Below are 12,929 nucleotides of genomic sequence, written 5' to 3'. Positions count from 1 at the left end.
TAAAAGGAGCAATTGCATACATACTATCCAAAACTATCTATTTACAAATCATCTACAACGTTTCATCCATTTTTCAAATTCTCACTCAAATATCAAAATTCATGCTAAAACTTCAATCATATTTTCCATTTCTATAAAATTTTCAATTGTTGAACCGTTGACAACTACAAATACCTTAGGATTTAGTTGTTTAAAAAAATCACTCGAGGAGTCAATTGAAAATATCAAATTTTCAGAAACCCTAAACACTAAAATCACTCGATGGTTTGTATGTAATTTTCCCATAAAAAAAATTACGTAATTCCCAAAGTGAACTTGCTGCTCAGCGTCGAAGGGGATCATTTGTTTGCAATCCGTTTGCATTCTCCTCAGCACTCTCCGATCGATGGACCTATCGGAACTGCAAGATGCGTTGGCATCAAAATCCTTTCAAAGAATCGGAGAGATCTGCGATGAGCTCATGCTTCAGGCAAGCTCTTTCTGCATTCATTTCAACCAGTTTCTCTGGTCTGGACTTTCATTTCTGCTGCCATTCATGGTTTTCTCTTCTCCTTGAACTTTCACCGGACATTTAGGTTGCCTCGAAGGGGACATCCTTCCAAGAAGATTGGCCATATTCGATCCATCTGCTAGGTCATATATACGTAAACGATCTGTAAGTTCAGAAGTTGTATTGGTTTTTTCTATCTCAGTATTTTTACTGGGATTTCCTGTAATCGACTTTTGCGAGCATCTTGGTTTGCAGGAACAGCGCTAGATTTCTTTGGAAGTCCATTCCCAGTAGGATAAAAGAGAGCCGAGCAGAAATTGTGGCAGCTTGGAAGATTGGACAGTGTCTTTGGAACAGAGAATATGCCGGGGTTTATGCTGCCATTCGTGGGTTTGATTGGAGTCCTGAAGCACTGGGCCTTGTTACCGCCTTTCGAGGTGAGCGATTATCTCATGCGGCACTGCGTGTCTTCCATTTTTATCCTTCTTCTTAACTTCTACGCTGTTATTGCGCGAGTTTTTGAGCATTTAAATAGCATGGTTATCTTATGATGCATTCACGAAAAAATAAAGCGAGGTGAAGTAGGGCATGCCCATGTTTAAAGAAACTGAAAGCAGCACTCTTTGAATATTATATCGTATGGATTAGATTGGAAGGGATAGAGCAGAAGGATTTTTGACAGTTTTTGGGGAATATAATCAATTTTAAAGCTTGGCGAATTTGGATTCCTTGGCAGACAGTGTTCTAAAGATTTTTCGAGCATGATTTAATAAATATGCAGGCTTCAATAAGAAAGAATATTGAGAAAGTATTTTTAAAGCTAATTTAGTAGCTGTGATAAGTACAATAATGACAACAAGAATGCTCTTTGATTGACGACTTCTTTAGTTTGCAAGTCCCACCTGAAAAAAAATCCCCACTTAAGCTTGTTTATTGTGGGTATGATGTCATTTTTTCATTGCATAATGTGATCCAAAGGCCATTCCAAGATTTTGAAGCAAATGAGAAGTCGATCTTGTATTTTGTTCCATTCATCACTAGCTATCAGTACTTTGTGCTGTTTTATTATGACAATTTCATTTTTAGGGAAACTTATAGGCTTCTTGAATTTAACAACAAAGTACAGAAGTTCCATGGACTTAACGAATTTTTGAATGCTGCAAATCCAATATCGCCTTCAATTCGGCCAAAATCCAAATTTGAGTTCATGGCATCAGTCTCATCCTTTTGCAGAATCAGGGCAATAGAATTTAGTCTCGTTACTTTTTTTTTTAATTTTTAGTTTCTATTTGTACATTATGTTGGTGGTTGAGTTTTGAACTTTTGAATTGGTTTGACCTTAGAAAGCTACTAGTAAAGAATATGTTTTATTCAGATGAAAGGGTTATGCATTTAATTTGATATGCATTATCTAATGCGGTTAGAGTCATAAGTTTTATCTTCATAAGAAATCCTGCAAGGCTTTGAAAAAATTTTAATTTTTTTTTATGGCTTGTGAATCATGTAAATATCTGTATTCTGGCTATTTTTATTTGTTTGTTTGTATATCTTCATAAGAAATCCTGCAAGGCTTTGAAAAAAATTTAATTTTTTTTTTATGGCTTGTGAATCATGTAAATATCTTTATTCTGGCTATTTTTATTTGTTTGTTTGTGTTGATTGTAAGGACTTTTCGGTACTGCGACATGTAGCCTTAAGATATACAGTGAATAATTCTTCTAGATTTGCACACTTGCCTGCATGCATGGTTAACTGAAAGCACATGTGTCACACAATCCTTGCAAATGCAAAGATGTGGACCTTAACAAATATAGGTGCGGGTTTCAAATCGCAAAGCATAATGTTGTGAATTTGTATTCACTTATTGTATAAATAATAAAGTTTTTTTGGGGTTTTTTAATAACATATTAAAATATAACAAAATGGAAAGGTTTACATACCTTCATGACTACTATAAATTTAATTATGGCTCTGCTTTTTTTTTCATCCCCAACACCAGAGCAATTCTAACACATGATCCATGGAAGGGGCTAGTTTTTCTATCCCAAGATTGGTATTGTGATTTCCTCCCCTTCCCTCTCTCTTTATTGATGTCCAGTGTCTCTCTTGCCTCCACTTAATAGGTGTTGCACTCTTCCCTCTCTCTTGGTTGTTTTACACTCCCTCTTTAATTTCTTCGTTGGAATCTCTATAATTATTTTCTCGAGACAATTTTTTGAATTCTATGCATCTTTTTCGAAAGTTACACTATCTTGCTATTTTGATGATTTTAGAAGCACTCTTCATTACATTGTTTTTCCAGTTCTATTGAAATTTCTTCCTAAAAACTAAGTAATTTATCCAGAGTGCCTTTTATATTCCACATTGTATTTATTTATAAGCATGATTAAGCTAATTTTATTTTTTTTAACTTGATTAACATCTTTTATATCTTTTCCTCAACTACACCTATACTTCGAAATAAAATATCAATATTTGTTGCTTCGGCTTCATGATGCAACTTGATGGTGGCAGAGAAGAGAAATAGGTATTAGGAGAGAGGCTTGTGAGAGGTAGAGGAAAAAAAAAGTTTAAGAAGAAGCTGCAATTATTAATATTAATCAACTACTCAACAACAAGCTATAAATCCCTATTTTTGAAATTAGTTACAAAAGATAAGATCAAATTTAATCTATTTCTAGATAATCACTAAAGTTCTAAACTAATATTTTTCGAAAGTATAATTATTTTGAATTTCAATAAAAAATGTAAAAATCCTTAACTATATAAAATAACTAATGTAAGTCCTAAGCCTACTTTCCAACGCTGCATTAAATTTGGCATGCTTTAACTTTGAAATTTTATAGTTTATTTACAATTGTTGTTTCTTAGTTCATTTATTTTGTCATTATGTTGAACCCACTTTACCTTTCTTGGTAACTTTTTATATATTTTTGCTCCATCGGTAAGTCTCTTTACTTGTTAAAGATATGTTTTTAGAACTACCCTGAACACATATAATAATTTTTTATTTCTAGTGGCCATCTTATTGTGTTTGATTTATTTCAATGTAAGAGTTTTAAAATGACTATCTCAACTTCAGTCCTTTTTTTTTTTGGTTTATAAGATTGACATTTTCTAGCTTATAAATAGATTCTAATTCACGTCTCTCAATCACTTTTTTTATTTTTAGGTATTTATTAACAAAACTCGCTTAATGTTGTATGGTTAAATAATCTCATACTTTTTTCCAAAATGATTTTGTTTCCTTCTTATCAAAAAACAGTCTATTTTTATTTAGCAGCCTACTCAATGTAATTTTACGCTTTTGTTATTCAGGGGTATCATATGCTATTGTGAAATCAAGTTTAGCTTTTCCAACACATTTTATATTCGACTCACTATCCATTATAAATTCACAAATTTTATCATGACCTTTCTTATTCTAGCATAAATTTTCATTTTAATAACTATTCATGTTATCACAGTTTCTTCTGTTAGCTTTTTCGAGTAAGTTTATGAGTGAATTTAAGATGAATAAATATTTATCTATTGTAATTCCCTCATTAGTAATCATTGGTTTTAATTGACCTAATTGATGATAATTTGTGTTTATCTTTAGCCCTTCTAGTATTATAGTTATTATTGGCACCATTAATTTAACCTAATAGTTAAAGTATTAAGAAGCATATCCAAGCTTTAAAGGACGAACCAAGCTCCACATTGTTATAAGAAGACTTAGCTATATAAGTAGTGGTTAACACTTGCGACACACTTAAAGAACGCTCATCCATATGACATACTCCCAACATTTGAAAAAAAAAATGAATTCTTATTGCAATGCTTGATATTCAATTTTTAAAAAAACTTATCAAAATCATTCTAAATATATTAAAAAAAAACAAATTTCAATTATCTCCGAGCGTAATAGAGTGTAGTTTCTTTTCATAGTTTTATGTAAATTTACGTCTAAGTGAAAAATTTACGGTGATAATGTCATATATATATATGTAGTAGTGACAAATAGAAGTTCAATTGGAGGCAAAAACTCATCCAACTAGACTATATAGCAACAAATAGTTGCGGCGAGTTGAAGGCCCCAAAACCATAGGAGACGTTATAGAAATTCCTAGGATTGCAACATAGATGGCAAAAAACTAGTATTATAGGAAATGTATTGTTTTGCTCGATTTGAAAAAATGGATCCAATAATTTAAGCATTTGATATCCATAAAAAAAGGGCAAAGCTATTGCGTTTCATACAAACCACGGTGAATTATCACAAATAAATGTCATCCCAAGGCTCATTAAGTGCGTGCTATTCATCACGTGGACAGACATAATCCTGCTTACAAAGTAGCTTATGGAATAAGAAGAGTTGATTAATCTGTTAATTTATTGGAGATAAATCCACAAAGATGGGGTAGAAATAAAAAGATCTATGTTTTTGGTAGTATATTCATAAACTAAAGTACATTAAAGTTTGGAACTCTACCATATATTCTATAATTTTTATTTCATGAATATTTTTCCGAATGTGCTTTCTTGTTTTATATGAATTCATATATTCTATAGCTAGTTTCTTCAATGTCTCATTAGGAATCTGCTTATGATTCTGACATCACCATTATTTTATTATATATCTTGAATTACTCATACTTCATGTTCACATTTGCCAGACTCATAACTATCATAATCAACATTTAGCTTTGTGCTGAGTCATTTCATGCAAGTTAGACAACTTTGCAAATCATGTAAATGATATATAATAAGTAATGAAAATACTAGAATGCAATATGCATCTTAAAGGATAATAATAATGAGTTTTAGCCTAGTTCTATACTTTGTGACAGTTACTAATCTTGAAAACATGCTCACTATACAAATGTTAAATGCATATATAAACAAACAATCTCTTTAAAGAAAGCTAACTGGCTCAAAATAAATATTAATGGAGGTGATTTACACATATTTGATCTGACCAAAATTTAAAATTCAATTATTGTTATGACTTTGTTATTAACAAATTCATTAAAATATTAATTTAAGTTCATTCTCTTTCCGATTCTCTCTCTCTCTCTCTCTCTCTCTCACACACACACACACACACACTTGCTTGTTAAGAGTCTAAAACCAAATTCAATTAAAACTTTTTTGGGAAAGACAGGCTTGTTAGAAACTACCTCAGTATTTAAACCAGCATGTTCGATTGATTTATCATTCTAGTTGGCATTAGCTGTTCACTTTTACATTGCATAATTACTTTATTAAATTTTTAGTTGATTCAACTATAAGTTATATGTTTTACTTCTATATTTAGGGTTATATATAATTTTAATTTGAATTCTATGTTCATATTTAAGAGTATATTTTATTTCCATGGTTGGTTCATATGCACATTCGAGGTTAGAGTCATATCCCATATGCAATTTAGGTTCTAATATGATTGTAAGTTCAATGCTATTTTTAAATTAAATATTTGTTTGAGGTTTATATTCAAAGATAATTTCATTCTCAAATTTATTTTATGCTCAAGTTTTTTCTTTTGTTCAATTATAGGTTCAATTTCATTTTAGTGGTTGACTCGATTTCTATTAGATGTTTGAATTTAGATTTCATCACAGGTGATATCTGTCTCAAATTCCCATTTACAGGCGGCTTCATGCTTATACATAATTCCAAATTTTTATTTGACTCTCATCCTTGAGTATGTTAGGCAGTCATTTTATATTGTATGTGCATATTTAGATCAAATTCAACAACAATACCAACCCTTTAACCCACTAAGTGAGGTCGACTACATGAATCATTTTTCTCCATTTTGTTCTATTGAGTGTCATATTTCTATGTAATTCAAATAAATTAAGATCATTTTTTATACAAGGCCCAAGTCTTTTTAGGCCTACCTCTACCTTTCATAATGTAAGTCAAATCTAAATCATTTACTCTGGGTCATTAGATGGTTGATGTTTAATGTGACCAAATCATTTAAGTTGAGTCTCTATAATATTGTTTGTCACTGGAGCTACTCCAACCCTTGCACGGATATATCCTTTTCTCATTTTGTCCTAACCACTCGTTCACCTGAGCATTCTCATCTCAACAACACTTCATTTTATGCTTCTCTTACACAAAACAACATTTTGTGCCACAAAGTATTGCAAGTCTTGCCACTGTCTTATAAAATTATTCTTTTATTTTAAGCGGTGTTTTTCTATCACACACTAGATCAACAACACTTCATTTTATGCTTCTCTTACACAAACCAACATTTTGTGCCATAAAGTATTGCAAGTCTTGCCACCGTCTTATAAAATTATCCTTTTATTTTAAGCGGTGTTTTTCTATCACACAATAGACCGGATGCATTCCTTCACTTCAACCATCAAACTTGAATTCTACTAATAGCATCCCCATGTATATAACCATCACTTTCAACAATAGACTCGAGATATAAAAAAACGTTCACTTCTTTTAATGATTTGATCACTCAATGTTATAACCCCTCTACTAGATCTACTACCATTAAAATTACGTTTCATTACGTGTTTTCAATTTTAGATCCACTCAAACGAAAGCCTTTAGACTCTAAAGTTGACTTTCATAATTTAAAATTTTTTTGAACTATCTCTAGTTTTATCCACAAGAAGGATCTCATCAGCAAAAAGTGTACTCCAAGGTACGTCCTCCTGTAAATGCAAAGTAAGAACATCCATAACTAAAATAAAAAAATATATGCTTAAAGCCGATGTCTAATGTAATCAATTGAAGTAGAAAAATGTGGAATAACTTCTTTGCCCACATTCATCTATAATGTGGGAACCTTTGCTTATTTATCATTTCATACGGGCACTAGTGCAGCATGTCTTCCACACTTTTTACTGTGTTCGGGCTATACAACGCGTCGTTTCGAGGGGACACCTTAGCATTGACACAATAATTTAAATGATTCATGTCTGTTTCTTGGCAAACAAATTTTTGTTGACTATCAATTACCTAATGAAAACCCTCAGTTTTTTACATCCGGGACTTTGAATCCAAAAATGACTGTGTTACAGATCTAGATCAATATATATGAAAAAAATCAATTGCAGTTGTAAGTTTTCATTTAATTCATTTTTAAAAAGGATTCTCATAAGCTACAATTTTTTTTAAAAAATTATACTTGATTTTTTTGCTGGTTTATATTTGATAGGCTTGACTGAGAGGGTAAGGTAAATTTTTTTATAGGATTTGAATTACTATTTAGGTATTGCTAACAAATTTGATTGCAATATATCTTATCGCTGAAAGATCTGATTAAGGTCTCACTTAGGATGCTTGATACATTGTGGCTTAAGTCACTCCTAATTTTTTCTCTAGAATCTCCAGTGAAATGCATAATGATGATAATGTATTCTTAAGGCAGTACTTAACCACATGATTTGTAAACTAATTATAGTGTTACCGTATGCAAAAACTATAACCGCGTCTCATGTTAGCCCGCGTTGATCTTTTTTTGTTTGCAATATTATATCAATAAGTTTGTGCAAGTCCAAATAATTTTGTTATAACATTCATAATCAAACAAATGGTTTCTTGAAAAAATATTCCAAATTATCGATCTAGTTTAAAAATACCCCTTATTCATAATTCCCAATTTAACTTTTATCCTTTCTGATAGTTGCTATGTATTAATTTAGAATAATAATTTATCTATTTTTTTTAAATCTCACCTTTTATTTTTTAATTGATGTCATGATGCAACCACAAGCTCTGATATCAATTTGATGTAGGACGAGTTTGGAAATATTAATGTAATATAAAATGACACACAATGACAACAACAAACTTTTATCCCACTAAGTGCGGTCGACTAACATGAATCTTTTTTCTCTATTGAGTCCTATTGAGTGTTATATTTTCATTTAGTTCTAATCGATTAAGATCATTTTTTTTACAATTTGCCCAAGTCTTTTTAGTTCTATCTCTGTCTTTAGTTCTAATAGATTAAGATCATTTTTTTTTACAATTTGCCAAGTCTTTTTAGTTCTATCTCTGTTAGTCTTTGTCTACCTCTGCCTTTCTTAACATAATTCGAATTTAAAACATCTACTCTTCTAACAGAATCATCAGATGGTCGGCGTTTAATGTGACATAATCATCTAAAATGACTATATCTAATATTGTCCTCCGCTGGAGCTACACTAACCTTATCACGAATATATTCATTTCACATTTTATTTTTAAGTGTCAAGCCACTCATCTACCTAAGCATTCTTATCTAAAAAACATTTAACTTTGTCTTATGCTTCTCTTTTAAAGGCCAACATTCTGCGCCATAGAGCATTGCAGGTCTTACCACCATCTCAAAAAATTTTCCTGTAGTCTAAGCAGTACTTTTCTATCGCACAATAGGCCTGATGTATTCCTCTACTTCAACCAACCAACTTGAATTCTACTAATTACATCCCCGTCTATATAACCCTCCCTTTGATTTATAAACTTTTGAATTCTACTAATTACATCCCCATCTATATAACCCTCCCTTTGAACTATAAACTTGAGATATCTAAAATTTGAGATATCTAAAAAAATCACACCTTTTAATGATTTGATCATCAATAGTTACAATTTTGCCACTGGAACTACCATTAATAAACTTATATTTCATGTATTCAGTTTTAGATCTACTCAAATGAAGGCCTTTAAACTCTAATGTAGACCTCCATAATTCGAGATTTTCTTGAACTCTTTCTAGTCTTATCCATAAGAAGGATATGATCAACGAAAATCATACACCAAGGTACATTCTGTTGTATGTGTCCCGTTAGAGCATCCATAACTAAAGCAAAAAGATATGAGCTTAAAGCGGATCCAACTGAAATAGGAAAATACTTGGTCAATCATTCTCTTTGAACACAATTAATAACTCGAATATACATATATTTAATGACTTGAATATAAGTCATATCAACATCTTTCTTCTCTAGAACTCTCCAAAGAACTTCTCTTGGAACTTTGTCATAAGCTTTATCGTAACTTTCTCTAAATCAATAAAAATCATATGTAGATCCACCTTATTCTCTTTGTACTTCTCCATCAAACCTCTCAATAAAAGTATAGCTTCCATAGTAGAACTGCATGACCTATATCCAAACTGATTATGATAAATCTTTTTATCACGTTTTAAACTATGTTCAATTACCTCAAATTTACCACCATCACTGACACAAACAATGAAAATAAAAAAAAAATATCAAACTTGCTTGTTATCAACTCTTAATTTCTGGAACAAATTAATTATTTTTTATGTAAAAAATAATAAATATACTTCTTTCCTTTCAGATGATAATTTAGTAAAAAATCTTGAATTTAACAAGAAAAATGATGAATGAACATATGATTTCAACAATGTTGAAAACAATTCAGTATCACACTTGACAAAACTTGTCACATGCACAATTAGACTGAACAAATTAAAATAAGAGCAATGTTTGAAATAAGCCAAAGAAAACCAAATTTCGTATCGGTGCATGCAAATTCATGTCTGAAAGTAGTAATCAACACTAGTGAAGTACTCAATAAATTCATATCCAACCAACACAACATAATAATTGAAAAGAAAATGAAATTCTTATGGCAACATGTAATTTTCAAGTAATTTTATTTGCCTTATTGTTATGTCTATAAATCAAAAAGTAACTGAAACTAGAAACTTCTTAGAAGGCTCCTAGATATGCTGAAATGAATTAGGGGATTTACATACTTAGCACACAATTCCTATGTATCTACTTATCTCACACCTAAACTTTCATGATTACACATAACATTCAAATCTTTAATACCACGTAAAAAATTAGCACTATAATCACTTTTTAAAAGCGAAATATATCTTTTCATGCATAGTTTTAAAACACCAGAGTGCTATATATGGAAATATAAAAGTTAACTTTCGAGATATGTAAATACATAAGAATTATTTGCTATGTATGTAAATTTACCTTAATTTTATTTGCCTTATGATTGTCTTTAACTCACAAAGTAACTGAAACAAGAAACTACTCAGAGTCATCCTAGATATGCTGAAAATAATAAATTCCAATTCTCCCATCACACATAAATTTCATGTACATTTACTCTCAAGGGAAAACCAGACAATTGTAGTTGGCCACAAAGAATCTCGGACTGTAATGAATAAAGGGAGAGCATGGGGGTTACTTTTGTAATAATGGGAAATTGAGTGAAATTGACAAATAAAGGTCCGACAAGAGGCAACCAAATTCAAAGTAATACACGTTCAATCAACACAATTGGAAATTAAACTGATTTGAATCCTCATGGCAATAGTCCTTGTTCAATTATTTTCATATGGCTGGCTTGTACTATTCATTGCAAAAAAAAAAAAGTTCTAAAATGCAAAACTTTGAAATTTTCTATATCCATGAAAAAGTTCCAATTATCCCAATACATAAGCAGCAGGAAATAGCTTTAGAATTGGTTCTAGAACAATAAACGAGATGATAAAGCAGAGAATATAAGGCCGTGGCATTTAATGGAGAGTCTGTAAATTTATTGTTATTTGCATTATTGGGCTCCAAAATATGTTTTTTATGTTCTGATTTGATTTATATGAAGATTTTTTGTTATTGCATGTGTATTTTCACCTTCTATGCTGCACTTTTAATTTTTAATTTTTATTTTTATTAAGAAGTTAAGGTTATAATAATATCAGTGATTGTGCAGAGAGCTATACCAAGAGAAATTTTCAGCTGTTAGTTTCTGCTTACTCAACCATCAGTGTTACTGACACTGCTCAATTTCTGGGAATGAACGGGGATGATGCCATCAGCTGTACGTTTCTAGATAGGGAAATTTTCATATTTACCACACAATTCTTTTTTATTTACTTTTCTAACATCTAAATTTTCGTTTTTACATTTATAATACTTGTGTCATAAAGCTGTGCATGAAAAATATGTATTTCACTTTTAAAAAGTAAGTAATAGTGATATTTTTGATGTAAACAGATTTGAGTTTTATGCACGTAAATATAAGATTTTGGGTGTTAGATATGTAAATACATAAGAATTGTGTGGTGTGCATGTAAATGCCACTTCTATTTATCGCATTTGTTGTTTAGGTAGCTATTGGAAATACAATTTTCATAAGGTCATTTAATATTTTTTTGTGCCAATTTAATTAGTTTAGGCACAGACATGGCTCACATTTCTAATCTATTTACATTTCTCAAACCTAAAATTTAATATTTACACGCATAACACTCTAATCTTTAATATAACATTAAAAATAGCACTGTTACCACTTTTCATGCATAAGTTTAAATTAACAAAGTGGCATGTATGTAAATATGGAATTTTAGGTGTGAGATATGTAAATATAGATAAGAATTGTGTGCTAGGTATGTAAATTTCCCCGAAAGGTTTGTTGAAACCATTGAGGCAAATTTTGCACTTTCAATAACAAATTACATCTCAACGCAAGCAACATAAGACACAGTACTGAAGGGTAAGTAAAAAAGAATGGGGCATTTACATTCATGCCACACAAGTCTTATGTATTTACATCTCTTACATTCTAAACTTTTATATTTACCTGCATAACACTCAAAACATTAATATCACATAAAAGAATATCACTGTCATGCACTTTTTAAAATTGAAACTGCTTTTTCATGCACATGTTTATGTCACCAAAGTGATATAAATGTAAATATGAAAGTTTAGTCATTTGATACATAAATACATAAGAATTATGTGGCTTGCATGTAATTTTCCAAATAAGAAAAAAAGAGACTTTTTAATTGTTTCTGGTCCTTTTTGTAATATCCATTTTTCATAATCGCAGATGCGCTTCAACATGGCTGGACTTTGGATTCTGCTTCGAAAATGCTGGCTGTCAGGAAGCCAAAGATCACCACAGAACAAAAATTGGATTCCACCAAATTACAGCGTTTAACCGAATATGTATTCCATCTGGAACATTGATTTCTTCGTTTTTGGAGGTAGATTATGAATTTTAGGAATTTTTTCTGCAATTTCTACTGTTTTTGTACATTAAAATCATGTCTTTGATGGTCTATTTATGAAAATTTACAGCTGAAAATCCTTAAAGCATGCGGCTTTGCTTCAGCTTTTGAATTAATTGGAGGATTCTCGAACATTTGTTTCTTGCAGATGCTGAAGAAAATTTTGTTGAGGATATATCTGCAAAATTTCATCATGAGGGGTTTCAAAATCCTCAAAATAAATTCATAGCATACATTTCTTAAATATTTATATATCTCATGCCTAAATTTTTATATTTACACATGTAGCTTTCATTTCCTTAATATCACATAAAAATAACATTATTGTCACTTTTTAAAAGTCAAGTACACCTTTTCATGCATAGATTTTAAAGGATCAAAACGCCATGCATGTTAATATGATAGTTCAGGTGTGAGATTTGTAAATGCATA

At 30.8% G+C, this 12,929-nt stretch overlaps 2 protein-coding genes across 4 annotated transcripts in view; both read left to right on the top strand.

The window, feature by feature from the left end:
* The first annotated feature begins 292 nt into the window (after positions 1 to 292).
* Positions 293 to 12,754, top strand: LOC110019975 (COP9 signalosome complex subunit 8). Of its 3 annotated transcripts, none has more exons than XM_020717893.1 (6): positions 293 to 469; positions 576 to 655; positions 746 to 927; positions 11,195 to 11,302; positions 12,317 to 12,473; positions 12,646 to 12,754. In XM_020717893.1, exons 1-5 carry the CDS (start codon positions 386 to 388, stop codon positions 12,454 to 12,456), a joined length of 594 nt encoding a protein of 197 aa, XP_020573552.1. In that variant the 5' UTR covers positions 293 to 385; the 3' UTR covers positions 12,457 to 12,473; positions 12,646 to 12,754. The 3 variants fall into 3 exon arrangements, with proteins under 3 accessions (XP_020573552.1, XP_020573550.1, XP_020573551.1); XM_020717891.1 differs by having other exon boundaries at positions 12,568 to 12,754; XM_020717892.1 differs by having other exon boundaries at positions 12,560 to 12,754.
* A 129-nt stretch (positions 12,755 to 12,883) lies between these two features.
* The window catches only part of LOC110020070 (thioredoxin-like protein slr0233), a gene marked incomplete at its 3' end in the record, with an annotated part of 9,146 nt that continues 9,100 nt past the window's right edge, over positions 12,884 to 12,929 (top strand). Inside the window, 1 exon segment of the mRNA XM_020718043.1 lies at positions 12,884 to 12,907. Within this exon segment, the coding sequence (XP_020573702.1) occupies positions 12,884 to 12,907 (24 nt within the window).

The sequence above is a fragment of the Phalaenopsis equestris genome, unplaced genomic scaffold, assembly GCF_001263595.1.
Source record: "Phalaenopsis equestris unplaced genomic scaffold, ASM126359v1 Scaffold000090, whole genome shotgun sequence".
Classification (NCBI taxonomy): Eukaryota; Viridiplantae; Streptophyta; class Magnoliopsida; order Asparagales; family Orchidaceae; genus Phalaenopsis; species Phalaenopsis equestris.
The sequence above is the reverse complement of the archived record's forward strand: the minus strand, read 5'-3'. Positions and strand labels throughout refer to the sequence as shown.